General features: G+C 58.1%; 1 protein-coding gene across 3 annotated transcripts in view; it reads left to right on the forward strand.

Moving 5' to 3' along the window:
• ATP2A3 (ATPase sarcoplasmic/endoplasmic reticulum Ca2+ transporting 3) overlaps positions 1 to 20256 on the forward strand; it is a 33837-nt gene extending 13581 nt beyond the window's left edge. Inside the window, exons 8-21 of one of the 3 annotated variants that reach the window (XM_082603356.1) lie at positions 660 to 1124; positions 3087 to 3175; positions 3342 to 3444; positions 4692 to 4823; positions 5216 to 5341; positions 6413 to 6631; positions 6741 to 7076; positions 9221 to 9441; positions 10316 to 10518; positions 10997 to 11082; positions 14753 to 14886; positions 15349 to 15466; positions 15984 to 16101; positions 18869 to 20256. In XM_082603356.1, the coding sequence (XP_082459482.1) occupies positions 660 to 1124; positions 3087 to 3175; positions 3342 to 3444; positions 4692 to 4823; positions 5216 to 5341; positions 6413 to 6631; positions 6741 to 7076; positions 9221 to 9441; positions 10316 to 10518; positions 10997 to 11082; positions 14753 to 14886; positions 15349 to 15466; positions 15984 to 16101; positions 18869 to 18918 (2400 nt within the window). In that variant the 3' untranslated portion in view covers positions 18919 to 20256. The remainder of the gene's footprint in view (positions 1 to 659; positions 1125 to 3086; positions 3176 to 3341; positions 3445 to 4691; positions 4824 to 5215; positions 5342 to 6412; positions 6632 to 6740; positions 7077 to 9220; positions 9442 to 10315; positions 10519 to 10996; positions 11083 to 14752; positions 14887 to 15348; positions 15467 to 15983; positions 16102 to 18868) is intronic. The other 2 variants (XM_082603357.1, XM_082603355.1) reach the window with 2 other exon arrangements.
• Positions 20257 to 26738: the final 6482 nt, after the last annotated feature.

Raw genomic sequence — 26738 nt, forward strand, 5'->3', positions numbered from 1 at the left:
GAGCTGCATGGCTCAGGGCAGAAGGGACGCTGAGGCTACCAGAACCCAACTTCTCTCCAGCCTCAGCATAGTACACCTGTCTGAAAGGGACTGAGTTATGAGCCTCCTCAGAGCAGCTGTGTCTCGGGCCTCTGTTGGACCATTTTACAGCAGAGGACACAGAGGCTCAAGGCTGGCTGGCACTTGCACCAGGGCTTGGGGATTTTACTGGGGCCTTGGGAATGGATGGACTTCAGCTCAAATTTTCTGGATTCTTCAGTAAATATTTATCGACTGTTTACCTGAGATCACGGTTAGCCACACTCCTGTGTGGCTGTATTGGTCGTTTATGAGCTGAATTTTGATGGGTTGGTGCTGTGCTGTGCTGGTTGGTCATACTGTCACTATCAGCTGGTGCTTCCTCTGTGCCAGGCCCCCCATGCTAGGCACTGGGGATGTGGCACTGAACGAAGTCCCTGCTTTCATAGAGCTGACACTATCATGGCGATGACAGTAATGACTCGAGACTACATAATGGCATACCTCTGGGAGCACTAAATATGGAGAAAAAGAAAACCAAGGAGGGGAATAAGAGCCCTAACCCCAGCCTGAAGGGATCAGGGGTTCTGGGCCCCGGTTGGGGTGCTAACCAGCCCTTTCCTTATCCCTCCCTCGGCCAGGGCACCAACATCGCATCGGGCAAGGCGATGGGTGTGGCAGTGGCCACGGGCTTGCACACGGAGCTGGGTAAGATCCGGAGTCAGATGGCGGCCATGGCACCAGAGCGGACGCCCCTGCAGCAGAAGCTGGATGAGTTTGGGCAGCAGCTGTCTCGCGCCATCTCTGTGATCTGCATGGCCGTGTGGGTCATTAACATTGGTCACTTTGCTGATCCGGCCCACGGCGGCTCTTGGCTCCGAGGTGCTGTCTACTACTTCAAGATTGCCGTGGCCCTGGCGGTGGCCGCCATCCCTGAGGGCCTCCCGGCTGTCATCACTACATGCTTGGCACTGGGCACACGGCGCATGGCCCGCAAGAACGCCATCGTGCGGAGTCTGCCCTCCGTGGAGACCCTGGGCTGCACCTCGGTCATCTGCTCTGATAAGACGGGCACACTCACCACCAATCAGATGTCGGTCTGCCGGGTGAGTGGCTGCAGCCAGCTTGGGTATTGCTGTGTGATGTTTGGCAGGCTAGGCTCCCTCTCTGGGCCACTCCCTGACTCCTTTTTGGCCAGAGGTGGAGGAGAGAACCTGTGTGCTGCCCCATGGTGGGGAGCAGATCCAGGTTCTCATGGGGCAGAGCAGCAAAGCCTGGCTGGACATGCATCATTAGGACCCATGTGTCGCTCTTTAGGGTCCTGGCAGGCCACTGCCCATCTGTGAACCTCAGTTTCCCCCTCTGAAGTTTGGGTGTGCAAGCCCTGCCAGGTAACCATAAAGGATACAGGGGAGGGTCAAGTACAGCCTGGGTATCTGATCCAAGCTGGGCCTGGACCCAGGTTCGTTTTTTTCTTCTTTTTCTTTTTTTTTTTTTTCAGAAATTTACTTATTTATTTATTTTTGGCTGCGTTGGATCTTCGTTGCTGCGTGCAGGCTTTCTCTAGTTGTGGCGAGCAGGGGCCACTCTTCGCTGTGGTGCATGGGCTTCTCATTGCGGTGGCTTCTCTTATTGCAGAGCACGGGCTCTAGGCGCGTGGGCTCATTAGTTGTGGCACGAGGGCTCAGTAATTGTGGCTTGCAGGCTCTAGAGCGCAGGCTCAGTAGTTGTGGCACACAGGCTTAGTTGCTCTTTGGCATGTGGGATCTTCTGGACCAGGGACTGGACCCAGGTTCTATCCTTCACCACAGTGACTCTCTGTGGTCAACGCCTATCACCAGATACGCCAGCTCCAGTGACCTGGGAAGGGCCCAGGCAGGAATTATTCATTCCCTGGCACTTGATCCCAGATCCTGGGCTGCTGCCCACGTGCTTCAGGGAGTCTGGCTGAGACTCCAGCAGGCCCCTGGGGTAGAGGAGTGGGTGGCGTGACGGTGAAGCTTTCGGATTTCCCACTCCCTAGGTCCCCCAGTCACTCCTCTCCCACCCCTGCTCCCATAATCTGCCCACTGGGCCTGGGAAACCCAGGCTCTATATCTGAGACCTTAGTCCCCCACAGAAGCCCATCAGGGGCTGCCATGGGGTTGGGGGCACCAGCACGCTTCACTGCCCTGCAGCCCCTGACCTGCTAGAATCCCTAGTAGGGCTTCATTTGAACAGTCCTACTAGGGATTCTGAAATAAAGGTTTGAAAAACACAGTATAGGGAAGTCGTAGGGGCCTTACATACTGGATGATGGGCTAAGAAACTTGACTTCTCAGGGGCTCTGCTGGCTGGAGGGCTGTCCCCAGGGGCAGGGAGGAAAGTGCAATGGAAGGGATGTTTATTGAGCACCTGCTGGGTGCTGGGCTGGCCATTGGCTTGGGAATGTGCAGTGAGGCAGTTTCCAGGAAGCAAGCATTATCTCCCTGGCAGAGCTGGCTGACAGATGAGGACATGGGCTGCCCTGGGAGAGGTGAGCCCCCTGTCCCTCAGGGGCACAGGTAGGGGTGGGCCCTGCGGGCAGGAGCTCACTCTCTGGGGACAGGGGTCTGTGCCTCAGGATGCTATGTAGGTTTCCTCCCTTGGAGGTCAGGAACTCATTCCCTTGAAGGGCAAGGAGGGGCAGCTGCACTCTGATCCCACTTTCTCCCCATTACCAGTGGGGAAACTGAGGCTTAGGTGCTCCGCCAGGGGTCACATAGTGAGATGGGCAAGGACCCAGGCTTCCTGTCCCAGCTCAGGGCTCTGTCAAGCTGGCAGCTGCCCCAGAACATTGAAGAATCTGCCATAAATCTCTCATGGGTCTAGAGCAAAGGACAAGCCCGAACTGGACACACCTGGGCAGGGCAGAGAGGCCCGGCCTCAGCCTGGACGCAGTACTCTTACACTTCACCTCCAAGACCCTGGGGGAGGGAAGGCCGGTACCTCCTCTGGAGACCCACAGGACACCACCCTGGGGTCAGCCTTGAGTCAGACTGGCTGCCCAGGGAGGAGGGCCTGCCTGAGCACGCCCCTGCGCTCCCCAGATGTTCGTGGTAGCCGAGGCCGAAGCGGGTACCTGCAGTTTGCACGAGTTCACCATCTCGGGCACCACGTATGCCCCGGAGGGCGAAGTGTGAGTGCTCGGCGAGGGGGCTCAGGTGGGCGGGGTTTCCTGGTGGGCGGAGCTATGTAGGACAGCTCTGAGAGCTGTCATTGGCGAGGCCTCTTGGGGGCCAAGAGGCTGGGCATTGCCCAGGGGCTGGGACAAGGGCACCGTACTGACAGCTCTGGCTCCACAGGCGGCTGGGGGGGTGGCCTGTGTGCTGCGGGCAGTTTGACGCGCTGGCGGAGCTGGCGACCATCTGCGCCCTGTGCAATGACTCAGCGCTGGACTACAACGAGGTGGGCCCCTGCTCCCCTTCGTGACCCCCCTAGTATCCAGGCGCTCAGAGCAGACCTTTCTCCCAGAGTATCAGAGCTCGCAGGATTGGAGGTCCCTGCCCCTTTGGAGTGCCACACCCCAGGAGCACTGCCATCCTTGTCCACTCCACACTGCCACCCCTCCTTCTTCCTCAGGCTGGCTCTGGAACCCTGCTCGGGGCTCTTGGGCTGTGGGGGACTGTAATGTAAAGGGCAGAAGGGCCAGGGGTGCCTGGGGGAAGAGGTTTGGGGGACAAGACTAAGAAGTGTTTAAAGCAGAAGGCACAGCCCAGAAACGGGCATTGAATGCTCTTCCCTGTGGCTGGAGCATGTGGGAGGCCGCTCCTGCCTGTTGGGGCGGGGGCGCTTGGCCAAGTCAGTCTGATGCCCAGCTGAGGGCAGTAGACAGACACCAAAGGGTTTGGAGCAGGAGAGTGATATGGTCAGATCTGCATTCACAGAAGGTCACCCAGGCTTCTGTGTGGAGGACAGAGCAGACTGGGCAAGACCCGAGCCGAGGAGCCCCTTGTGGTCATCCAGGCCAGAGAGGTGCCAGCTGAGTCCTGGCTGGGGCTTCAGGGAGATGGGGGGAGGCATGGGTAGCTCTCATTGGAGAGAGAGTTTGGAGCCCAGATCCTGGGACTTGGTGACTGGTTAGGTGAAAGAGGGAGGAGGTCAGGGTAGCTTCTAGTTGCTGTCCCGGCTGGGACTGTCATGGGAGTGGCAAAATAGGGAGGGGGAGAGGTAGCCTGAGGGTCCCCAGGGAACAAAGTCCAACAGGCAGCAGCTGTACGTGTGGGCTTGGAGCTCAGGAGAGAGGTTGCATTGGGCTGGGTGGGCCCTGGCCGTCATGAGCCCGTGAAGGATGGGAGAGGCCAGGGGCATATGAGGCCTCAGGGAGAGTGGGGGGTACAGAAGGAGCAGGGCCCAGACAGCAGGTTTAGAAAGAGGAACCTGGTGAAGGAAGCTGAGAAGCGTGAGCAGAGTGATTCGGAGGACAGGAAAGGCGCATGGCCGTTGATGTCAGGGGAGGAGGGAGGGTCGGAAGGGAAGGTGCGCATCAGTGCCAGATGCTTCCCAGGCCAGCTGGGCTGGGAAGGGCCCACAGGCCTGGTGCAAAGGAGGTTACAGGTGATTCTGGCCAAGGGAGCTCCAGGGGGCAGGGAGCGTGTGGGAGGTGAGGCTGGGGGCCGCCCTGCCCCTCACTCCCTGTACCTGGGCCCCACTAGGCGAAGGGCATGTATGAGAAGGTGGGAGAGGCCACGGAGACGGCCCTGACTTGCCTCGTCGAGAAGATGAATGTTTTTGACACGGACCTGCAGGCCCTGTCCCGGGTGGAGCGAGCTGGGGCCTGCAACGCGGTGAGCAGCTTGAGGGTTCGGCCACAGGCCGCGTGGCTGGGGCTTCTGGGGCATCTGGAGAAGGGAAGGAAGGGAATGAAGTCCTGGGAGGCTTCTGGGAGGAGGAGGGCCCTCAGACCCCTAGTGAGACTGGTCTGGGGGAAAAGAGAAGAAAAGCTGAGTGTGGGCAAGGACTCAGAGTCGGGAATTACACAGCGTGGTCAGGAAATGGCAACTCTGGGGCATTTCTGGGGCTGGAGATGGGGAGAGAGGCCTTGAATGCCAGGGTCAGAAGAAGGTAGACAACATCGTGCAGGGAGCAAGAGGCTCTTCCCGGGGCTGAGCAGCTGGCGAGGAAGCAGCCAGAGTTGCTGGCTCTGCCCCTCACACCCTGACCCACCTGGGCCCTGCAGGTCATCAAGCAGCTGTTGCAGAAGGAGTTCACCCTGGAGTTCTCCCGAGACCGGAAGTCCATGTCGGTGTACTGCACGCCCACCCGCCCTGGCCTGGCGGCCCAGGGCAGCAAGATGTTTGTGAAGGTGGGCCTGCCTGACCAGCCTGGGGCCTCTGAAGAGCCAGAGCCTGCAGCGGTGGGAGACTGGGGGAGGTGTGAGGCCCTCTGTCAAAGCCACGACTCCAGAACAAGGGTGGTCAGCCTGCCATGGGGAACTGGGAGTGGGATCCACGTGTGGGGCAGATAAAGCCAGAGCCAGACGCTGAGGCCTGCCCCTCCTTGTGGTCCCAGCTCTGGGCTGAGAGGCACTGCCTCGCCACATGACCTTGTGGTCACCATACCCCCATGTGGGCCTCGGGCTCCCCATCTGAAAAGCAGGTCAGGCTGGAAGGCCTTGGAAACCCCTTTTGCTTCTGATGGGGAGTGTTGAGGTGGTTGGTATGCAACTTTGGTGCTTTGTATTTTGGAAACCGAGTCCCATGTTCCCATCCAGACCCGCGTTCATGTTTTCACGCGCAGTGGGGGGTTTTAACCTCTTTGGAAATGACAAACTTCTGTACTGGGAGCTTGGGCTGCTGAAAAAACCTAGCATTTGGAATGCCCTTTGAGGAGGGGGACGAGGCACTGATGGAGGATTCAGAGGTCCTTCCCAGGCCTCGGGCGAGATCCGGGTTGAGACCCCAAGGCCGCTGAGTAGCCCGGCACCCACCAGACCACCTTCCCAGAGCCACACCCCACACACCCTCAGCAGGGCTCTGTTCCTGGTCCCGCTGCCGAGCACCCCACAGAACTGGGGTCCCGGTACAGCAGGCTGGCAGGGAGGCAGGGCCTGCAGGAGGGCTGCCATTCCCACCCCATCCCCCAAAATGCTGCAGCAGGCCTTCTCAGCTGCAAGTTGGTGAGGGGAGGGTGCCTCCGCATGGGCTTCACACGGTGTCACACCCTGTGTGAGCCCCCTTCCCTCTGGGCTTTCTCACAGTGGGGCCTAATTGGTTCCCTCTCGAGCTTCCAAAGAATGGATTCTGGTCTGTGCCTTGCTGTGTGTCCCCTTGGGTGACCTTTCCCTGTATCTGGGCCTCTATTTCCTCTATTAGGCAGGAGGGAGGGAAGGGGTCCTGACTGACGGACTTGTCTCCTCCCCTACCCCACGCGGCAGGGGGCACCTGAGAGTGTGATCGAGCGCTGCAGCTCAGTCCGCGTGGGGAGCCGCACGGTATCCCTGAACACCACCTCCAGGGAGCAGATCCTAGCCAAGATCCGGGACTGGGGCTCAGGCTCGGACACACTGCGCTGCCTGGCACTGGCCACCCGGGATACGCCCCCGAGGAAGGAGGACATGCAACTAGACGACTGCAGCAAGTTTGTGCAGTACGAGGTGGGTGCTGGGCCCCAGGGCTGGGAGCCATGTGTCCGCCTGCGGCGCTGGGCAGGTGGCAGGCTGAGGATGGGCCCAGGCCCCACTCGCACCTGCCCCCTCCCTGCAGACGGACCTGACTTTCGTGGGCTGCGTGGGCATGCTGGACCCTCCGAGGCCCGAGGTGGCTGCCTGCATCTCACGCTGCCACCAGGCGGGCATCCGTGTGGTCATGATCACGGGGGACAACAAAGGCACGGCTGTGGCCATCTGCCGCCGGCTTGGCATCTTCAAGGACACGGAGGACGTGGCGGGCAAGGCCTACACGGGCCGAGAATTTGATGACCTCAGCCCCGAGCAGCAGCGCCACGCCTGCCGCACGGCCCGCTGCTTTGCCCGGGTGGAGCCCGCCCACAAGTCCCGCATCGTGGAGAACCTGCAGTCCTTCAACGAGATCACCGCCATGGTGAGGCCACGAGACGGGAGCCTGGGGGAGGTGGCGCAGGTGGGGGTGAAACACTTGCCATAGGCCTTGGGAGGAGCAACCCGGGCAACCTCTGCTTCTGCTTCATTCTTATTTTTCCCAACATTTTATTACAAAAAATTTCAAACACGAAGAGAAATCAAAATGATTTTTCTAGTGAATGCCTATAAATATCCACTATCTAGATTCTATAAATAACATAGTTCCATTTGCTTTATCACGTGCCTATCCATCTACCCATCCTTCATCCATCTTTTCTTAAATGTGTTTCAAAGTAAGTTGCAGACATCAGTACATTTTTCCCCCACACGCGATAGGGAACTTTACCATCAACCCATGAAGTTCCCTTATGCTCCTTCCCATTTTTTTGCATCACAGATTAGTTTTGCCTCTCCTGGATTTTCATATGAGTGGGATCATACAGCATACATCATGCTTTTTTGTGTCTGGCTTCTTTCCTTTGAGGTTTACCCATGTTGTTGCAGTTACATGATTGCTTTTTTATTGTTCAGTGGCATTCCATTGTGTGAATATACCAGAGCCTCTTTTAAAGATTTATTTATTTATTTATTTGCTTGTTTGGTTGGTTGCGCCAGGTCTTAGTTGCGGCAGGCGGGCTCCTTAGTTGCAGCTCACAGGCTTCTCCTTAGTTGTGGCTCCAGGGTTCCTTAGTTGCGGCCTGCATGTGGGATCCAGTTCCCTGACGAGGGATCGAACCCAGGCCCCCTGCATTGGGAGTGCAGAGTCTTATCCACTGCACCACCAGGGAAGTCCCATCCACAGTCTCTATCCATTCACCTCTGGATGGATGTTTGGTTTGGACCCAGTTTTTGTTCTGTCTCCTTCTTGATTGTTGACCTCTTCATCAACACTGATCTGATTCTTAACCTCAACCTCAACCCTGACTTGGCCTCAGTTTATAATCTTGACTTCCAGCCTAACCCAGTCCTTTACCTTGACCTTAATCCTGACCTGTGGCTCAACCTAGACCTGGATAATGAGCTGGGCACCAACCTTGACTTGACTACAACTGTAAACTTGTTCTTGACCTTATTTTGATCTTCACACTGACTTGGTCCCTGACCTTGACCTTGACCATCTTAAACTGATTCTTTAATCTGAGCTCAACCCTGATATGGGTTCCAATCTTGACCTGGACCCTGATCTGATCCCTGACATTGATCCCACACCCCCAATCCAGTACTTTATGTTGACCTCAACTTTTATCTGTCCTTCAGTCTTGACCTTGACTTCAACTCCAACTTCTAGCATGATATCATTCCTGATATGTACCATAGCCTTGACTTGACCTCTACCTTAATCTAATTTTTTTATCTTGAACACGAGTCCATTCTTTTTTTTTTTTTTTTTTATAAATTTATTTATTTATTTATTTATTTTTGGCTGTGTTGGGTCTTCGTTTCTGTGCAAGGGCTTTCTCTAGTTGCGGCAAGCGGGGGCCACTCTTCATCGCGGTGCGCAGGCCTCTCACTGTCGCAGCCTCTCTTGTTGCGGAGCACAGGCTCCAGACGCACAGGCTCAGCAGTCATGGCTCACGGGCCCAGTTGCTCCGCGGCATGTGGGATCTTCCCAGACCAGGGCACGAACCCGTGTCCCCTGCATTGGCAGGTGGACTCTCAACCACTGCACCACCAGGGAAGCCCACGAGTCTATTCTTGACCCTGCTCTTCACCTTGGCTCCAGCCTTCACCTTGACTACAACACCTAACCAACCCTTGACCTGGGCCATGACCTTCACCTCATTCCTGATTTGAGCTTAACTTTGGCCTCAATCTCAATTTCATCTTCTACCCCACATCCCACCTGAATTTCACCCTGCTCTCAGCGTTGACTCACCCTCATCCCTGTCCCCACCTCACCATCCTCTCTGATCTTTGACTTGATCTTCTCCTCAATTTTGCCCTTATGTGCACTCCTTGCCTTCCCCTTAGCCTCATCCAGATCAGTTTCTAGGCTCATGACCTCACCATTTGTTCTGTCCAGCTGTCTGCTTCTTCGGGGACATCCCCTAAACTTGGTGATAGACTGAGTTGAGGGGAGTCAGGGAGTCAGGGAGGTAGAAGGGGAAGTTTCTCAGGCATGAACCCACCTAACCTGGCCCTCAGACTGGAGATGGGGTGAATGATGCCCCAGCCCTGAAGAAAGCGGAGATCGGCATCGCCATGGGCTCCGGCACAGCCGTGGCCAAGTCAGCGGCAGACATGGTACTGTCAGATGACAACTTTGCCTCCATCGTGGCTGCAGTGGAGGAGGGCCGGGCCATCTACAGCAACATGAAGCAATTCATCCGCTATCTCATCTCCTCCAACGTTGGCGAGGTCGTCTGGTGAGGCCCTGTGTTCCCTCCTCCCAGCCCTCTGGACCAGCTCTGCATCCCTAAGACTGGGGAAATGCCTGTTCCTGGGATGGGGCTGCAGGGATGGAGGGACCCGTGCCCTGCCCTGGAAGGCTGGGGCCTTCCAGAGTCCCACCTCAGGGTGGGGAGGGATGGGGATGCCTCATCATTCTCCAGAGGCCCTGATGCACCTCAGCCCCTGAGGTGGTGCCTGAAAAGTCCCCTGTCATCCCTCCAGCCGTGACCTTCTTCCCACTTTCAGAGTCCTGCAAGATGGGAGAACTTGCCTCACCTTTGGGCAGTAATGTGTTCGTGCATGTGTGTGTGTGTGTGCACATAGGGTGTGTGCCTGAGTGAGAGGTGTGTGTACATGTGTGCATGTGAGTTCTTGTTCGTCTTTTCGCATGAGGATTTGTGCTAGTGTGTAATTGTGTACACATTTAGGTTCATGTGCGAGTGATGCCTGTGGAGAACAGTGAACACGTTTGCCTGGCTGTGTAAGAATTCTGCATGTCTGCACGTCGGGGCAAGCATGTAGGTGTTTGCTTGTGTTTGTGGGATTGTGTAACCTGTGCTAGGTTGTTGTACACATCTGTGAACAAATGTGTGTATGTTTCAGGCATGCACTGTCCACGTGTGTGTGTGTGTGTGTGTGTGTGCCCCCTAAAGAAGACTTGTGTCCTCAAGAGGAGAGGCCTAAAGGGCAGGTCTGTCCAGGCGCCAGAGCTGGGACTGGGGGCGCAGGGGTGGCCCAGTGTGAGGCGGGGCTGCTGTGGAGACAGTGCGGGAGCTCCCAGGCCTGGGGTAAGAGTAGGAGCTGTACCCTCCATTTGCTGGGGGCTAGAGCCCATGACTCTGGTTCCAGCATCTTCGTCACAGCAATTCTGGGCCTGCCCGAAGCCCTGATCCCTGTGCAGCTTCTCTGGGTGAACCTGGTGACGGATGGCCTACCTGCCACGGCCCTGGGCTTCAACCCACCAGACCTGGATATTATGGAGAAGCGGCCCCGGAACCCTCGGGAGGCCCTCATCAGTGGCTGGCTCTTCTTCCGATATCTGGCTATTGGTGGTGAGTGGGGCCCCAGTCTTCATTGCGGTTCCTGGAGCTTCCTAAGACCCTTGTATCTGTTACACTTGCAAACTACAGACCAGTATGACCCAGCCTGGCTTATGCCAAGAGAACCCGTGTGAGCTCATGTAACTGAAGAGATTGGATCATGCCTCAGGCATAGCTGGACCCAGCGCTCAGACAGTATCATCGGCACATGTTGGCTCTGCCTCAGCTCCCTTCTCATGCAGGTGCTCCTTGGGGTGGCAGGATGGCTGCTGCAGCTCCAGCCCTCATACTTGCCCCGTTACAACCTCAAATAAAGCAGAAGAAAGAGCCTTTTGTCCTATTACTCCCGCAGTAGTGTGCAAACCACATGGCTCAGAAAGAGAGAGAGTGGTTCCCTGACAGAGATCCAGCGAATTATTAGGAAGGGGAAACGGATGCCAGAAAGCCAGAGGTGTCCACTATAGCCAGTTTTCTCCCGCCCTCCCCACAGTGTACGTTGGCCTGGCCACAGTGGCTGCTGCCACCTGGTGGTTCCTGTATGATGCCGAGGGACCTCAGGTCACCTTCTACCAGCTGGTGAGCAAGGGATGGCCACGGAGCCTGTTGGGGGCATCTGGGAGGCAGAACTCACAGCCCAAGTTGTTGTCGGAGTCCCAGGGGAAAGGAGTACAGAACCCCACGGGTGCCAGTGGCTGTCCCTCCCCACCCCCTCCACTCCCCACATATAGACATCCACCACCTCAAGAGGCAAGCTCAGAAGCCACAGGAAGCCTAGAGACGGCAGCACAGCCCCCGAGCCAGAGAGGAGGCTACTTCCTCCCCCAATCATTTAGTTACAGGGGGACCAAGGGGCTTAACTGCCCAGAAGTGTCTTACCTTTACGGGGAAACTGCCCAAACAATTGAGGGCTCAGAGGTAGGAGCCCCTAAATGGTTGAACTTCAGGCAGAGGGTCAAACTGGAGCAATCGACAGTGGAGGGAAGGAATCTGCCAGGCTCCCCACTTTCATAACCAGCGTGTTTCTCGGGGAAGGGACCCACTAACCTCTGGAAGTCACCTGGCTGGCAGGTGCACACCACGGGCCGGGCTTAGCTCAGCAAAGCTCTGGAAGCAGGCAGGGAGCCCCACCTCAGCTGCTGTCTGTCAGTCTGTCCTTCTGTCTGAGCAGCCAGTGCATCTCCTTTGCTTGAAAGAACCTTCGCGGCAATTCCGGCAAAGCCAGTTGTGGGTTTCTCTTTTAAAGGGGAGAGCGGCAGGGATGTGGAATTTCCTTCCTCTGACTGTGCCTGACTTTGCTACTTTCCTGTAGGTAGAAGAGCTCAAGAGAGGGACCCTGACTTCCTGGCCACTCTTGGGAATGTCAGGGGAGTACAGTCTTCCCCACCCTGAGAGCAGCGTGAGGGCTCTTTCAGGGGTTCACACCTAGGTAGAGGCAGCCCGGGGATGCTTTCCTCCATTCACCAGCCCTCAAGCACATGGGGCTCTCCCTCCTGGCAGCAGTGAAAAGCATGGGCCCAGACCCTTGTCCCAAAGGCTGGTGGCCCGCAGCCCTTGGCAGATGGCTCAGGCCAGCCTCAGGTACCTGCTCCTGTAGCTCCCGTGGGGGCAGCAGCTGGAGAGTGGGGGTGTGCCAGCCATCCCACTGCTACCTCCTTCCTACCCTGTCTCTGTTACGTCCTTTGTGATGTGGATCCCAGATCTCCAGAGACTTCCCCCCCATATCGACCTTTCTTCTGAGCCCAATCCCATAGAGCCAGCTGGATACCTCCTCTGGGATGCCCCACAGCCCTTGTGCCCTCACCAAGTCCAAAGTCAAAATCTGTCACCTTCCCCCAAACAATCCCTTTCCTCCATGCCCATTTCGGTTCCACTGCCTGCCTGGTCACCCAAGCCAGACCCCTGGGGTCATGCTAGACACACATCCCATGCCCACTACCAGTCAGTCCCCAGTCCCCTTGGTGCCACCTTCCCAACTGTCCTCAGGTCATTCCATTTCTCATTTATCCACTTGGTCAAGAAACAGCTATTAGGCACTGACTCTGTGCCAGGCACAAATTGTTAGGGCAATGGCAGTGACCGAGCCGGCAAAGGCTCTGCAAAGAGCATCCAGTCTGGTGGGGGAGAGAGCCATGGAAATGGGCAGTCACATTTCACAGTGAGAAGTGCTTCAGCAGAGAAAAGGCAGGTGGCTGTGGAACTCAGAGATGGTCAAGAGTTAGACCTAAGATAGAACTTTCAGCTCCAGGTGCTGGAATTTCAGGAGAAGTGCCCAGAGCCCCCTTTGATTCCTGGAGGAACACTGAGTAAAAGCAACACAGTGGATCCTGGATCCCGGCTGCACAGGTTCCCACCCTGGTTCCATCACACACTAGCTGTGTGATTTTGGACAGGCTGCTTAACCTCTCTGTTGGTTTCCTCATCCATATAAAATGGATAATAGACCCTGCCTCATAGGGCTAAGATGATGCAATACTTACAAAGTGCTTAGACCAACACCTGGCACATAGTAAGAGCTATGTAAGTGTTAATGAAACCCAGAGGGGGCCTTGCAGGTGAAGGTGAATAGGAAATAGCCAGGGAGGCAGAGGGAAGGAGTAGGCAGAACAGTGGCTTCCCCCAAAGAAACAGCCTCCCCACCCCTCGGGGGCTGCTCACCGTGAATCTGTGAGGCAGAAGTTCCAGCCCTGAGCACCTTCTAATAAACAATGTAGGAGGCCACACTGTGACCCACGACCTGGGCACAATGCGTGCATGGCAGGTGCTCACGGCTGAAACCCAGGAGGTCTGAACCGGGCAGGGCGTTTGTCTTTTGAAACACCTCCATGTGATCCTGTTTGTATTTTCTTCCCGTGCACGGGCATAGGGATGCAAGCACACACGTGCCCGAGCGGGAGGTGTATGCACTGTGTTTGTGGGTACATGCATGTGCAAGGTCCTTACCATTAAGGTCTGGAGGTGGGGACTCACGGTGGTGACACAACTCGCAAGAGCATTTGGTCCTCTTGGTCAGTGGGTGGGTTCAACGTTTAGGACATTTTCTCTGCCCTGTGATCAGTGCCAAATAAAAACGTGCTCTTGTCCCAAATACTGGAGCTTGGTTTTTGGAGAAATTCCCAGTGTTCGTTTAAATAAGACTCTCCATCTCTTTGTTAAAATAAGAAATCTAGCCAAGCCATAGTCTTTTATAATTTTGCATCCTGCACGAGAGAGGAAAGTGCCAGCAGCCCCTTCTGGCTGACAGAGTCGCCTTACCCGCATTTTTGCCCTGGGGGAAATGAGGGATGGATTTCCTGGACAGGAGGTCAGACAGCTGGTCACTTTACAGATTTCTCGTTGAGGGTTATTTTCACAGCACATGTCCCCCCCCCCCCCATTTCTGAACTTTTAGCTTAAAGGATCACTGTGTTCAGATGAGATTCCAGAGGCCAGATTTGTATTGTTGGAGAACAGAGCTGTTTAATGGTTATGAACGTTCATGCTTATCCCCGTGGTGCGGAAGAGAACAAGATGGAAGTTCTCATGAGTGTCCTCAGTTCAGCATGTTATTACAGCAGATTCTGTGAGCCAGGTTTATGGGCAGGAAGAAGACTCCCCTGGGGCTGCAGGGGCGAGGGCCACTTCCCTTATTGAGCCCCGAGAGCTCCCTGTTAATTATGAAGAAGCCATGCAACAAGCCTGCATCTGGCCATGACTTAGGCCACATCATAAGCAAAGGGCAGGTCTGGTAGAGCTCGATTTCAGCGGCAGAAGTGGAGGGAGCTGTGAATGGAATCTTATTTAATAATCATGACTAGGGCCCCAGGAACCTTCCTCTTCTACCCACCAAAGGTGAATTCTGTTCGTATAATTTTACTGATCAGTTTTCATATGCGTTTACTCATGTTACTCGGTGGCCTCAGTTCATCACCGTCCGAACTCCTGTACCTCGGATACTCAGGCCCCCACCCCCTGATTCCAGGGCCCCCTGCCGTCCATCCGCAGCCTAATGCCAGCTGCTCCCCCTCCGTCCCCCCCCCACCCCAGAACGGTGTGCCCTTCTCCCTGGCCCAGTGCAGCCCCTCTGTCCCCATCCTGGGAGAGCGAGCCCCCCTCCCTGGACCCTCCCCGCGGCAGTGCTGGCTGTATTGAGTCCTCAGATGTGAGCCGAGGGTGAGGGCGGAGTGAGGCTTCCCTCTTCCCACGCCCTGGCCCCGCCCCTGACCGCTGTTCTCCCCGCCACCACGCCACCCCACCTGGGGGCCCTCAGAGGAACTTCCTGAAGTGCTCAGAGGACAACCTGCTCTTTGCCGGCATTGAATGCGAGGTCTTTGAGTCACGCTTCCCCACGACCATGGCCTTGTCTGTGCTGGTGACCATTGAGATGTGCAACGCCCTTACCAGGTGGGCTGGGCAGAGGGGCCTGGAGAGGGGGTTGAGGGATGGGGGCTGAGGGTCAGTGGGGCCCAGAATTGGGGTCAGAGGTGTCCAGGAGTGCGGTCTGAGGTTTAGGGGGTCCAGGATGGGGGTCTGAGGGTCAGAAGGGTCCAGAAGAGGGTTCTGAGAACCAATGGGGGCCAAAATTGGTGGACCTCCTGATGGAGGTCTGAGGAAATAGAGGGGCCAGGATTGGGTCTGAGGGGCAGAGAAAGGGCGTCCAAGCCCCAGCATAGGCCCCTGGGGGCTGAGAGGGCAGCAGCGACATCCACCTCCCGGCGGCACCGGCCTCCCAGAAGCTCTGCCATCCTTAAAGGGCAATGCTGAGGCCCAGACCACCTGCTGCATCTCACATGGGGGGCGGGTGGGTGACCACGGCGGGGCCTGCCCGCATCCTGGCCTGAGGTGAGCACCCTGTGCCCTTGGCAGCGTCTCGGAGAACCAGTCACTGCTGCGGATGCCGCCCTGGCTGAACCCCTGGCTGCTGGCGGCTGTGGCCATGTCCATGGCCCTGCACTTCCTCATCCTGCTTGTGCCGCCCCTGCCCGTGAGTCTCCACCCAGCCCTGCTCACCTTCTCGGGCTCCTGGGGTCACAGGGTCCTAATTCTCCTCTGATGCTAGGCCTTTCTGGGCCTGTTCGTGATGGAAACTGCCTGGGGGCTGTGATGGGGGGAGGTCTGATGGTGCTCCGTGACTGCAGCCTGTGTTGGGACCCTGGCCAGCCACTGTCCTCCAGATGTGTCCCCCACTTTGGGACCCTCCCCCCAGACTTGGGGAACAGAAGAGGTGGGGAACCTTCCCAGGCTGGGGCAGGAGGAAAGCCGATGCCCTTTCCCAGTGCAGAATCCCTCCCACTTCCCAACAGAACAGGATTTGGTCCTCTGGGTGAGGGCCGGGGAGAGCACCTCAGGCAGAGGAAATGGGGGACACGGATCTGGAGGTGGGACCTTGAGAGGCATCTCAGACGTGCTCGTGAAGAGTCCACTGTAGCCTGGGTGTATGAAGCAGTGGATGTGGGGGGCTCTGGGCACTCCTTCCTTTAACCAAAACTACCCCACCCCAGCTCATCTTCCAAGTGACCCCACTGAGCGGGCACCAGTGGGTGGTGGTGCTCCAGATATCTCTGCCTGTCATCCTGCTCGATGAGGCCTTCAAGTACCTGTCCCGGAAGCACGTGGATGGTGAGTGAGAGGCCCCAGACCCTCCCCACCCTGCTCGCCTCCAGCCCGCCTCCCTGCCCGCCCCTGCTTCCAGGCTGCAGTGAGTGTCCGCAGGGTCTTGCGCTGCAGGGGTTGGGGCCCTGGGCTCACTGGGCCGCCAGCGGGAGCACTGCTCAGAGCCACACGGCTTCGCTCTCTTCACTTGCCACCAGCCCTGCACAGCCAGGCCTGCTGTGCCCTCCTCTGGGCCTTGGCCTCTGACTTCTCTGAACCGGGCCTAATCTTACGCAGGCATTCTCAGCACAGCCTCCCAGGCGGCTCTCTGTTTCTGAGTTCACGGCTCTGGGTCTGCCTTAACCCGGGAATGGAAGACAGAATGGCAGGGTTGGGGTGGGGGGCGGTGAGTGGAGGAGCAGGCTGGGGCACGGTGTCCACCTGCCTGCCTCTGCCAGGGGCCCAGAGCGAGGGTGATTCTGACCCTGCCAGGGGCCAGGGAGGCAGCCTCATTCTCACTGCCCGAGCTGCCCAGAGAGGGAGGAGGCAGGGGTGAGAAAGTCCCTGTTCCCGGGAGTTCGAGCCAAGGCTGTAGGTCTGGGGCCAGGCTGCTGTTGAGGGCCCTGGGTTAGGCCCAGAGATGGCTGAGGCCTGCTCTGGAGCAGCTGGGTCCTTGAGGGCCACCTCTGGCAGGAATGTATCCCGGGCCCAGGGGAGGGTGCCGGGGTGGGGTGGGGGGCCATAAACATCACGTGCCTGTCATTCCGCAGGGGCCAGGGCGGCCGATCAGCCCCCATCTCCCATGCTGGCCAGCCCTCCCAGGCACTGCTAATATTTTATCTTATTAAAAAGGCCAAAACAAGTTGGCCTCCTCTCTCTGGAGAAGCTGGCCCACCACAGGTCTGTCCAGAGGCTGACCACACACATGGTGGGGGGAAGGGGGCTCAGCCGAGGGTAGAGGTGGGTGCTCGGTCAAAGCAAGGTCTGTTAGAGTCCACAGGTCGGGGGGGAAGGGGGAGCCAAGCCAGACAAGGCATTCTGCCCCCTGCATGGTTCTTTCGGGCCCACCCTCTGGGCGCTTCTGGGGAGGTGAAGGCAGGGAAATGGCTCTGTCACCTGAAACTCCGTCTGCAGGAGCCCCAGCTCTGGCTGGAGCACAGGGCTGGTCCACCAGGAAGGCTGCCGGCCAACCTTGACCACACTAACTCACCTGTAAAGTCCCCCACATCCTCCGGGGGATGTGGGCAGCTTCGTCTTTAAGAGCTTTCCCTAGCCAAGAGGTTCCGGTCTCCTCGAGAAAGCTGAAAAGTGAGAATGTTTCTCAGCCAGTGGGAGAAGCCTATGTCTTGGGCACTGTTCCAGTGCTGGCTACTGGATGATGGAGGATTTGGCTTGGGTTGGGGGGCGGGGAGCAGGCTCCTAGCAAGACCGGGTAGGTTGGAAGGACTGGGGAGGGAGCCGCCCCTACTGGGCCAGGGTTGGGGGTGGTTTCTAGAAGAGGTGGGGTTTGGGCAGAGGTTTGAAAGGGGAGGGTTGAACTTGGTGGAGAAGAGGCTGGGCTCGAAAGGCTTGGCCTCTTTAGTGGAGCTGGGGCTTGGAGTGCAGGGTAGAGGGCTGAGGCCAGAGTGTGGCAGGGGCCTCGGATACCAAGGTAAGGATCCTGGACATTATCCTCAGGGCAGAGGGAGCCACACAAGGGTGGAAGCATGGGAGGGACTGGGGTGACCATGGAGGGTAGATGGGGGCGAGACTAAGGGCAGGGAGGCTGGTGGGCCTTGTTAAGCTGGTTTGGGAGGGAGACAGTGGTCCCGGGAGATGCCTCCACCTCCACCATTAACCTGAGACGTTGACTGTGGTCCTGGAGAAGCTCGGCTCGTAAGGGTGGTGTTCTGCTCGCAGGAATGGCCATGGGGCCCGCAGGGCGGACACAGGCTGGGTATCTGTGGCCACATCCGAGAGGTGGGGTGGAGTGTGCCCGCTGGCAGCCCAGACAGCTATGCCCTGTGCAGCCGCAGTCCCTCGGGCCTCCTAAAGGCAGACAGGGCGGGGGTGAGGCAGGGGACCCTGTTATGTTCCCAAGCCAGCCTGGTGGCCTTTTAGGGAAGTTTTGCTGAGGCCTGATGCTCGTGGCTTCCCCATGATTTACGAGAGATGTTTCCTGGGAAGAACGATGGATGCTGGGTCAGTCCCGGGGCGTCAGGGACAGGGTCCTCTTACCCCACCTCAACTGTCAGGCGGAGGCCTGTGGGCCAGGCTGAAGGGAGGGGAGGCCTGGAGAGACTGAGTGGGGACCGATCTGGGAGGGTTCAGGATATGAGGTAGGTTTGGAGTTTATTCTGATGGCAGTTGGGGAGCCATTGAAGGGAGTGATGGGCTAGGTCTGTAGCGTGACGCCAGGGACAGGAGGGTGTTGGTGAGAGGCCTTGAGTCCTGGTGGGGGCAGTGGAGGAAGAGAGATGAAGATGGTGAAATAGCAGGCCTGGTATGTGGGATGAGCGAGGAGTAAAGGATGGCCAGGGTTTCTGGACCTCATGATGGTAGGTAGTGGTTCCCCAAACTGGAAACCAAGAGGAGAATGTGTATCAGATGCTCTGAGGGAGTTGATGGAATATGCGGGGTGAAGGAAGCTCCAGGGACATCCAGGGGGTGTAGCGGGGCTGGGGGCCGACTGAGAGATACCATGGGAGAGTGGGGCTGTCCCAGGGAAAGAGGAGGACAGAAGGGGCCAGAAGGAGCCAGTCTGGATGTGTGCTCTCCTACGTCCATCTTAACACGCTCTCGGGTTTTCTTCCAGAAGTGAGTGCCGGGAGCAGAGTGGAGTTTCCAGTGTGTACCTCTGAGTGATGGTGCCCAAGCCTTCGCCCCCCTGAACGCCCCCTGCCTGCACGCTCACCCGCTTGCTCATTGGGCCCTGCTGAGGTCGGGGCGGCCACCTCCAGGCCTGTCCCAGGGTCTTTGTCCCCACTCCCATCTCCCTGGGGGCTCTGTAATTCAGGTCTCTAGGGCTCTCCTGGGCAGTTCATCCCTGAAGCTCTGGCCCAGGAGCTACAGCCCGGGAGGGGCCTGCCCAGAAGCCCGCAGCAGAGCCCTCCTCCCCAGATCCACAAGCGCGCTCAGGAGTCCACTGCCCCTTCCTTGGAGGCAGGGCATTTCCTTGGCGACCTGCGTCTCTGCATAGACAGAGCTCTCCTGGGAACCACTCTGACCTCTCCCTCAGTGCCTGGGCTGGGGCCTGGTTGGCCTGGGGTGAAGGGGGAACAGCCAGGCCCAGCTGTGCACAGCGAGGGCGGACGGCCCCCTCCACTGTACTTCCACGGAGTCAGCTCCCGAGGGCTTGCGCCTGTTTGTGTTTATGTGTGCAGGGGGTGGAAGGCTCAGAGAGAGGGACACGGGAGTGGGGGAGGGGGGCGGAGCAAGGACCCCCTTTCCTGGGAGATGGCCAGCCTGCCTGCCTCAGCTCGGCGCACCCCCAGACTCAGGTTTCTCTGTTCCAAGCCGACAAAGCATGCACCGTCTTGGTGCTGCCTGCTCTGCCAAGCGGAGGACGGATTTGCCTTCTGTGTCCCTGGTGCCTGAGACCCGAGCAGTCCTCGGGTCCCTGACCACTGCGCCTTGCCACCCTGACCCAGCGCCTGGCCGCACCAAGGTCTGCACGGCTGCGTGATCCTGAGTCCCCACACCCATGGGCCGAAAAGACGTCCTGAAGAATGGTTAGCTACCCAGGGGCACGTCCGCCCCCTCCCTTCCGATGATGGGAAAAGAGCGTTTGCGGGACACAAGTGTTCTCTTCACTCAGCTTTTGCCCCTCCAGCGAAAATTAGCTAAGAGCAGAAGAAGCAGTGAGTAAATGGTCGTGCGTCCTCGCCCCTCCTAGAGAGTGTACAAAGTGATTATTTTATGTGTGAATCAAGACCCGCATCCCTGTCCTGGTCCCCAGAATCAAAAGGCCCCCTGGGCTTGCCTTGCGGACAAATGGGCTCCATGTTCAGTGGCCCCTCCGCCCACACTTCCGCCCTCCCCTCTCTCGAAAGTGAGAGAATCAGAGTCGGGTGGGACTTTCCTGGAGCCCCCAGAGATTCTCCGCATCTTTCCTGCTGGGGAAACGGAGGTCTGGGGAGGGGGCAGGACCCTGTACCCACCTGCTGACATGCAGTCTGGTAGAGAAATAAAGGTTGAGCGTCTGGGGCAACAAGGGCCGTCAGCGTGTTTCCTGGAGAGCGGTCCCCCCTCTGCCCCCTTGGTGTCTCCCTGGGGGCTCCCACCACCTGTGCCCCCTCCCCCAGGAGCGGTGAGTGAAGATCTGGGGTTCCAATGCCAACCGGAAGGAGATCTCATCCTCAGACGGGGCGGGGAGCCGCGCCCCCGTAGCAGAGGCCTGACTGCCTTCTCCTCACGTGTACAGCACTTGAAAGTTTGTGCATGTGATCAAAGCCCTTTACACACGATTCACAGGGAGATGAGGCTAGGAGGGGCCCGTGACTCTCCGGGGCAGGGCTGGGCCTGAAGCCTGAATATCAAGGGTCACTTGCTTACCACAGAGGGGCCCCCAGCCCTGGCTGTTCCAGGGCTCCTGCGTTTCCCTGAGGTACCATCCATCTCTTGTCCTTCCCAGCCCAGCTCAAACGCACCTCCCCGAGGCTTCCTGAGGCTCACACTGTCCCGGGGCCTCGCGAGGCTGCTTGACGTTAATTCCTGACTCGCCCAGGTGACCCTGCCCTCCAAAAGTGGGAGCTCTGGGAAGGGAAGAGCCGTGTTCCCCTGCCTCCCTCATTTCCTCCTCTGAAAGGAGGACTCACTGCCCTCGGAAGGGGACTCAGGCCCTGCCCACAGGGCCAGAGGCAGGAACAACTGTATAATTTGTGGGGCTCAGTGCAAAATGAAAATGGGGAGCCTCTTGTTCAAAAATTAAGGATTTCTTAACAGTGGCAGCAGAGCAATACACCAAGTGTGGGGCCCTTCTGAGCACAGGGCCCTGTGTAATGCAAGGATGGCACGTCCAGGAAGCAGGCCGTGACCAGAGGAGACAGGCAGGACCCACCCTTCGGAGCTCCCAGGCTTTATTTAGGAGACAGGATTTGACACACAGCACACAGCAGAAGCCGGGGATGGACAGAAGGATTCCCTCTTGAACAAGGTCCATCTCAGATCACAAAGCCTTTTCATATACCTTGTCTCCGGGTCCTCAGCCAGCTCCAAGAGATGGGCCTGGCAGGGCGTAGGGCTCCGTCTTACAGATAAAGAGCCTGATGCCCTCTGAAGTAGGATCATCAAGCTGGCCCTAATCCTGACGGACAGGCAGCGAGCGGTGCTAAGATGGGCCTGGGGTGCTTACATAGGAGGCAGGCGGGCTCCAGCGCTCCTGGAAGCCTCGGGGGCACATGGCCAGGCCTGCTTTGCCTCCATCCCCACCCAGCCCTGCCCAAGTCCGGCCTTGTCCAGCCCACAAGACATGGAGCCCGATGGGCCAAGGTAAACAGAGGTTTCCTACCTCAAGCCACTGACCCAGGAGGGAATTCCAGGGAAAGCCCCGGCACATTTTGCACTGGCTCGGGGATGGCAGTGACCAAAATGCCCATGGCCTCCCCCGCCCCCTTCAGAGGCCAGGATTTTGTGCTCCTACGGCGCCCCACACTGCACCCCTCCCAGGAGGGATGGATGCCCATTGGGGCTGCACTGGGAGAAATGGAAGGGCAAAAACAAAATGAAGACGTGTCCACACAAAGACCTGAACCTAAGTGTCCACAGCAGCTTTATTCATTGTAGCCCCAAACTGAAAACAGCCCAAATGTCCATCAACAGGGGAAGGATAAACAAACAGGCATGTCCATACAGCAGAATACTTCTCAGCAATAAAAAGCAACGTACCCATATATATGCAACAGAGTGCATGATGCTTAAAACCCTGGTGCCGAGGAAAAGAAGCCAGAACCAAAAAGAGCCCATACTAAGCGATTCCACCTCCACGAAGTTCTAGAAAAGGCAAAACAAAGCTGTAGCAACAGAGCAGATCCGTGATTGCAGGGGGCTGGGAGTTGGGGAAGATTGACAGCAAAGGGGCAGGAGGGAACATTCAAGGGTGAGGGATTGGGGAGGGGAGGGGAGTTCCATGCATTTGTCAAGACTTATCAAACTGTGTGCCTAAAATGGGTACATTTCACTGCATGTAAATTATACCTTAGTGCAGTTTGATCTAGAAGAAAGAGAAAAGAGGTGGGAGCCAGAGGAGGTGGCAGGCACGCGGCTGCGGCTTCAGCGTCGGCAGGGGGCGGGCCTCCAGGTGTGTGCGCAGTGTTCGCGGGGCAGTGGCCCAGGCCAGCCCCAAAGAGTCCCCACATTCCAGGGGCAGGAAGAGGCTGAGGACCAAGGGGAGACGGCCCAAAAGCATGGAGGAGAACCAGGGGGTCGTGATGCCTCAGACTTTCGGGCAGAGGGGCTCCAGCTGGATGGAGGCCCTTAGTAGGGGATGGAAGAGGCCAGAGAAGCCATGCAAGATCTGGGCAGTGGGGAGAAGCCAGCCTGGGGACGCCCGTAGTGGCCTCCCCATGGATGCCCGCCCTCCCCCGCCCTCCCCCGCCCTCCCCTAGACAGTCCAGTTAGGCCAGCCCAGGGCCCTGTTCCACAGCGTCTGAGAGGCTGTGTGGACACTGAGGCTGGACCAGCTGGTGTGGGAGCTTGGACCGAGCTCCTCTCCGGGCAGAGGCGTGGCCCCTGCAACCTTGGGACCCTGAGTGGCCAAGGAGACCCACTGGAGCCTGTGCCAACCTCCTTGAGGGCCCGGGCTGGCCTCCAAGATAGGCACACAGGCCCCCTCCACCCTCACAGAGTGGCTAAATTTAGCTAAGCAGGGGAGGCCATCCTGGGGCCAAGCTTGGCAGCACTGCCTTGCCTCCCTACAAGGCCCGGCCCAGTACCCGCTCAGGCCATCCGGCCTTTGGGCTTATAAGGCAGGTCTGGCGGCTCTGAAGGGCTGGAGTCTTAGGGTGGGCTCTGGGCCAAGATCTCAGACTTTGGGGAGCTTCCTTCCTGGCCACCAGCAGATATGGGAGCTAATCGTTGTGTGACCTTGGGCAAGGCCCTTAACTTCCAGAGCCTCAGTGTCCTTATCTGTAAAATGGCAATTCTTGAGCCTACGTCATGGGGCTGCTGTAAAGAAAAGCCTGCAGAATTCTAGGTTTTCTTCACTTTCCAAAATGCCTGGAACAGACACGGATATCTGTCCCTGGGGATGCTGAAGTGGGGGCCAAGGGCGGGAAAGCACAGGCCTCAATGGAAAGATGCACTTCAGAACCAGTGAAAGGGACATTGACCCTATCAGCTGCCTGTCTTACTCTCGCAAGTGATTCACAAGAAAAGGAATTTGGGGAAAGACATGTAATTGCTTTTATTTCTTTTTGTTTTGGGCACATTTTTGGTTATGATAACATCCCCAAATGAGACTGTCGTCCGGGGCATCCTGTTTTCTGAGTGTCAGAGTCAGAACCGAGGCTGTAACAGGAGCACGTGTGTGTGCTCCAAGCAAGTCTGCCTGTCCATTGGTCCATCTGTCTGTCAGCAAGCCTAGCTCCTTGGAGGAGGAAGAGGAGGAGGAGGCGGGGGAGAAGGAGGAGAACATGGTGACCGAGTGAGGGGCACAGACACAGACTGGAGAAGGACTGCCTGACCTCCTTCCCCTCTTCCTCCCTCCTTCCCTCCTTCCTCCCTCCTTCCCTCCTTCCTCCCTCCTTCCCTCCTTCCCTCCTTCCTCCCTCCTTCCCTCCTTCCCTCCCTCCTTCCTCCTTCCTCCCTCCTTCCCTTCCTCCCTCCTTCCCTCCTTCCCTCCTTCCTCCCTCCTTCCCTCCCTCCTTCCCTCTTTCCTCCCTCCTTCCCTCCTTCCTCCCTCCTTCCCTCCTTCCTCCCTCCTTCCCTCCTTCCTCCCTCCTCCCCTCCTTCCCTCCTTCCTCCCTCCTTCCTCCCTCCTTCCCTCCTTCCTCCTTCCTCCCTCCTTCCCTCCTTCCTCCTTCCTCCCTCCTTCCCTTCCTCCCTTTCTCCCTCCCTTCCTTCATCCCCCCTCCCTCCCTCCTTCCACACCTCCCTCCCTCCTCCCTTCCTTTCCCCCTCCCCTTCCCCCCCCCAATTTAGTGCCTGCCACCCTCCCAAGTGTGGTGTGCTGTCCTGAGAAGGGTGGGTGGAGTGGGAACACAAAGATGGCCCAGACACGGTGTCAGCATCCACCCCACCCCCACTGCAGACAGTTCATGTCCAGCGCCTGCTATTCCAAGGGCCATGAGGCCAGTTGGGAAGAGGACAGGCCCGTTTGTCTGAGGTCAAGACCAGGCCAAGGGGATGTGACAACCTCCACTCTGCCTCCCAGCATCTCTGGATTTTCCTTAGAAAAGCCAGGACGTGGCGCTCGCCAGCCCCTCTTGAAGGCAGCATCCCCGGAGAGACCCTTAAGCCTGAGATTGGCGGGAACTCTGTGTTGGGTGAGGCTGATCTGTTTGATGGGGGATTGGCCTGGGGTGCTGGAGGGGCCCTCTGTGGGGACCCCTTGCTGTCTAGAAGGCAGCTCTACTCAGACAGGAGGCTGGGATTCCCAGCCTCGGGGCCTGGCTCCTTGCCCAGAGTGATTTCCCAGCTAAAGTCCTGCCAGGAAGAAGACTCCCATCAGCCTTCAGGGTGGGGCAGCCTGGATGGGGTGGGGGGCGGGGGGAGCCCCGAGGACACCCAGCCTGGGTGGAGGGAGGGCCAGGGAGACCTTCTTGCTTCAAGCGGGGGCTTCCTGTACTGTGCAGGGTGAGCTTGGGCAATTCATTTCTCCTCTCTGAGCTCTAGTTTCCTCACCTGCAAAATGAGAGGGAGGTTTGGAGTTAGCCTCCAGCTCTGATGCTTGGAGAGCTAACACAGGACCTGCCCCAGCCCATCCCCCAGGACCCCTGCTTTCAGGACCTGGGTTGGGGTTGAGGGCAGGGGCTGCAGGAGTGGCCTCAATTTCTCTGTCCTCAGTGTTGTCAGGACCCATCCCCTGGCCTCTACCTATGAGGAAATTCCCATTATTGCCCCATTTCACAGATGCGGAAGCAAGCTCAGGAAGGTGAGGCAAGGTACCCAGGCCCCCACAGCAAGCAGCACAGCCAGGGGTGTTCACTGAGGCAGTCTGATGTCAGGCTTTGCCTGCTGGGCTCTGGGAGCCCGACAGTGATGTGTAACAGACACAAGGCCCTCGCCTTGCCTGGGTTCCTGCGCCCTGTGCTGGTTTCAGGGTAGTGGAGGTGTGGCCAGGACAAGAGAGGTGGGGAGATGGAGATGCCAGCCCGACACTGAGGTTGATTGGGCATGGTCCAGGCTCAGACCCAAAGGGATGGGTGGATGGAAGGTGGTCTATAAGGGTGGGGTGGGGGTCCTGCCACAGCTTCAGGAAGTGTCAGGCAGCTGGACTGGAAGCAGTCCTCCTTCCTCTCTGCCCTCCTGGCTGTAGACTCCCAGGGACTGAGCTTTCCACCTGGGGGCCAAGGTAGGGTGGGGAGGATGTTTGGATACGAGATGAGTCCCTGGTTTGGGGAGGGCTCCAGCCTGAGGCCACTCCACCCAGGCCCTGGCCTGAGCCCCCAGCTCTGTTCTACCAAGCTCGTGGGGGGCTGACAGCTTTATCTTTGCCTTGTGACGGGTGGCCCATGGTTTCCTGCCAACAGCTCCCGTTTCCGGAGGCCCAGCAGGGCCCAGGCGGAGCCAGGAGGGGCAGTGGAGCCGGGCCTGGGTGGCCCCCCTGGCCCCGCCCCCATCTATCTTTGGGAATTTATTTGTCCACAGGCACAGCTGGTCCACAGTCCATTGCCTGCCAGGGGCCAAGAGCAGCTCTGACCACCCAAGGACTCTCCCTCCCAACTCAAGTGCTGACAACTGACCTCTGACTCCTGACCTCTGGCCCCACCTTTCCCACCCTGCTCTTCCTAAAGGGCCGGGAAACCCCTAGAAACTTCGCTGTAGACGTGGGTGTTGACTCCTGGCTCACCCCGGGAGCCAAGGCCGTGCAGGGGGCTCGGTTCTCAGCCCCCAGCTGGGCCACCATGGCACGGCGGCTCCAGGACCAGCTGGCCGCCTTCTTCTTTGAGTACGACACTCCCCGAATGGTGCTTGTGCGCAACAAGAAGGTGGGCGTCGTCTTCCGCCTGATCCAGCTCGTGGTCCTGGTCTACGTCATTGGGTGAGTCTGGCCCCCTCCCTGCTGCCCTCCTGCACCAGCCTCCAACCCGGGCCTGTCCTCCAGGCTCTGTGATGCTTCCCATGACCCCAAAGAGCCCCTCTTTCTCTCCATGGCCTGTCACTCTTCCTGACAAACCTTTCTGGTGCCATTCAGAAGGAAGGGAAGCCTGCTAACCCGCTGCCTAGTTGGGGACACTGGGACAAGGGGCAGCCCTGCCTCCGGTCATGTGGTGAACAAGAGACACAGTCTCTGGGCTCTGAGGAACTGACTCACTGCTAATGGTTCCCTCAAGGGGTGGGAGGCGTCAGAGGCCAGGGCCCCAGCCAGCCCCAGCCAGAGCCCTTCCACCTCTGACCTCCCAGCCAAGCCATGCAGCTCCTGAGAGATGGAGGCCGCACCCCACTTTACAGGCCAAAGTGGGACGGGCGGGCCCTGCTCTCACCTGCCCTGCCTAAAGTAAAGGCATCCTGGTCTATTCCAGAAC

This window comes from Mesoplodon mirus (assembly GCF_964341445.2).
Source record: "Mesoplodon mirus genome assembly, chromosome: 18".
In the NCBI taxonomy this organism is placed as follows: Eukaryota; Metazoa; Chordata; class Mammalia; order Artiodactyla; family Ziphiidae; genus Mesoplodon; species Mesoplodon mirus.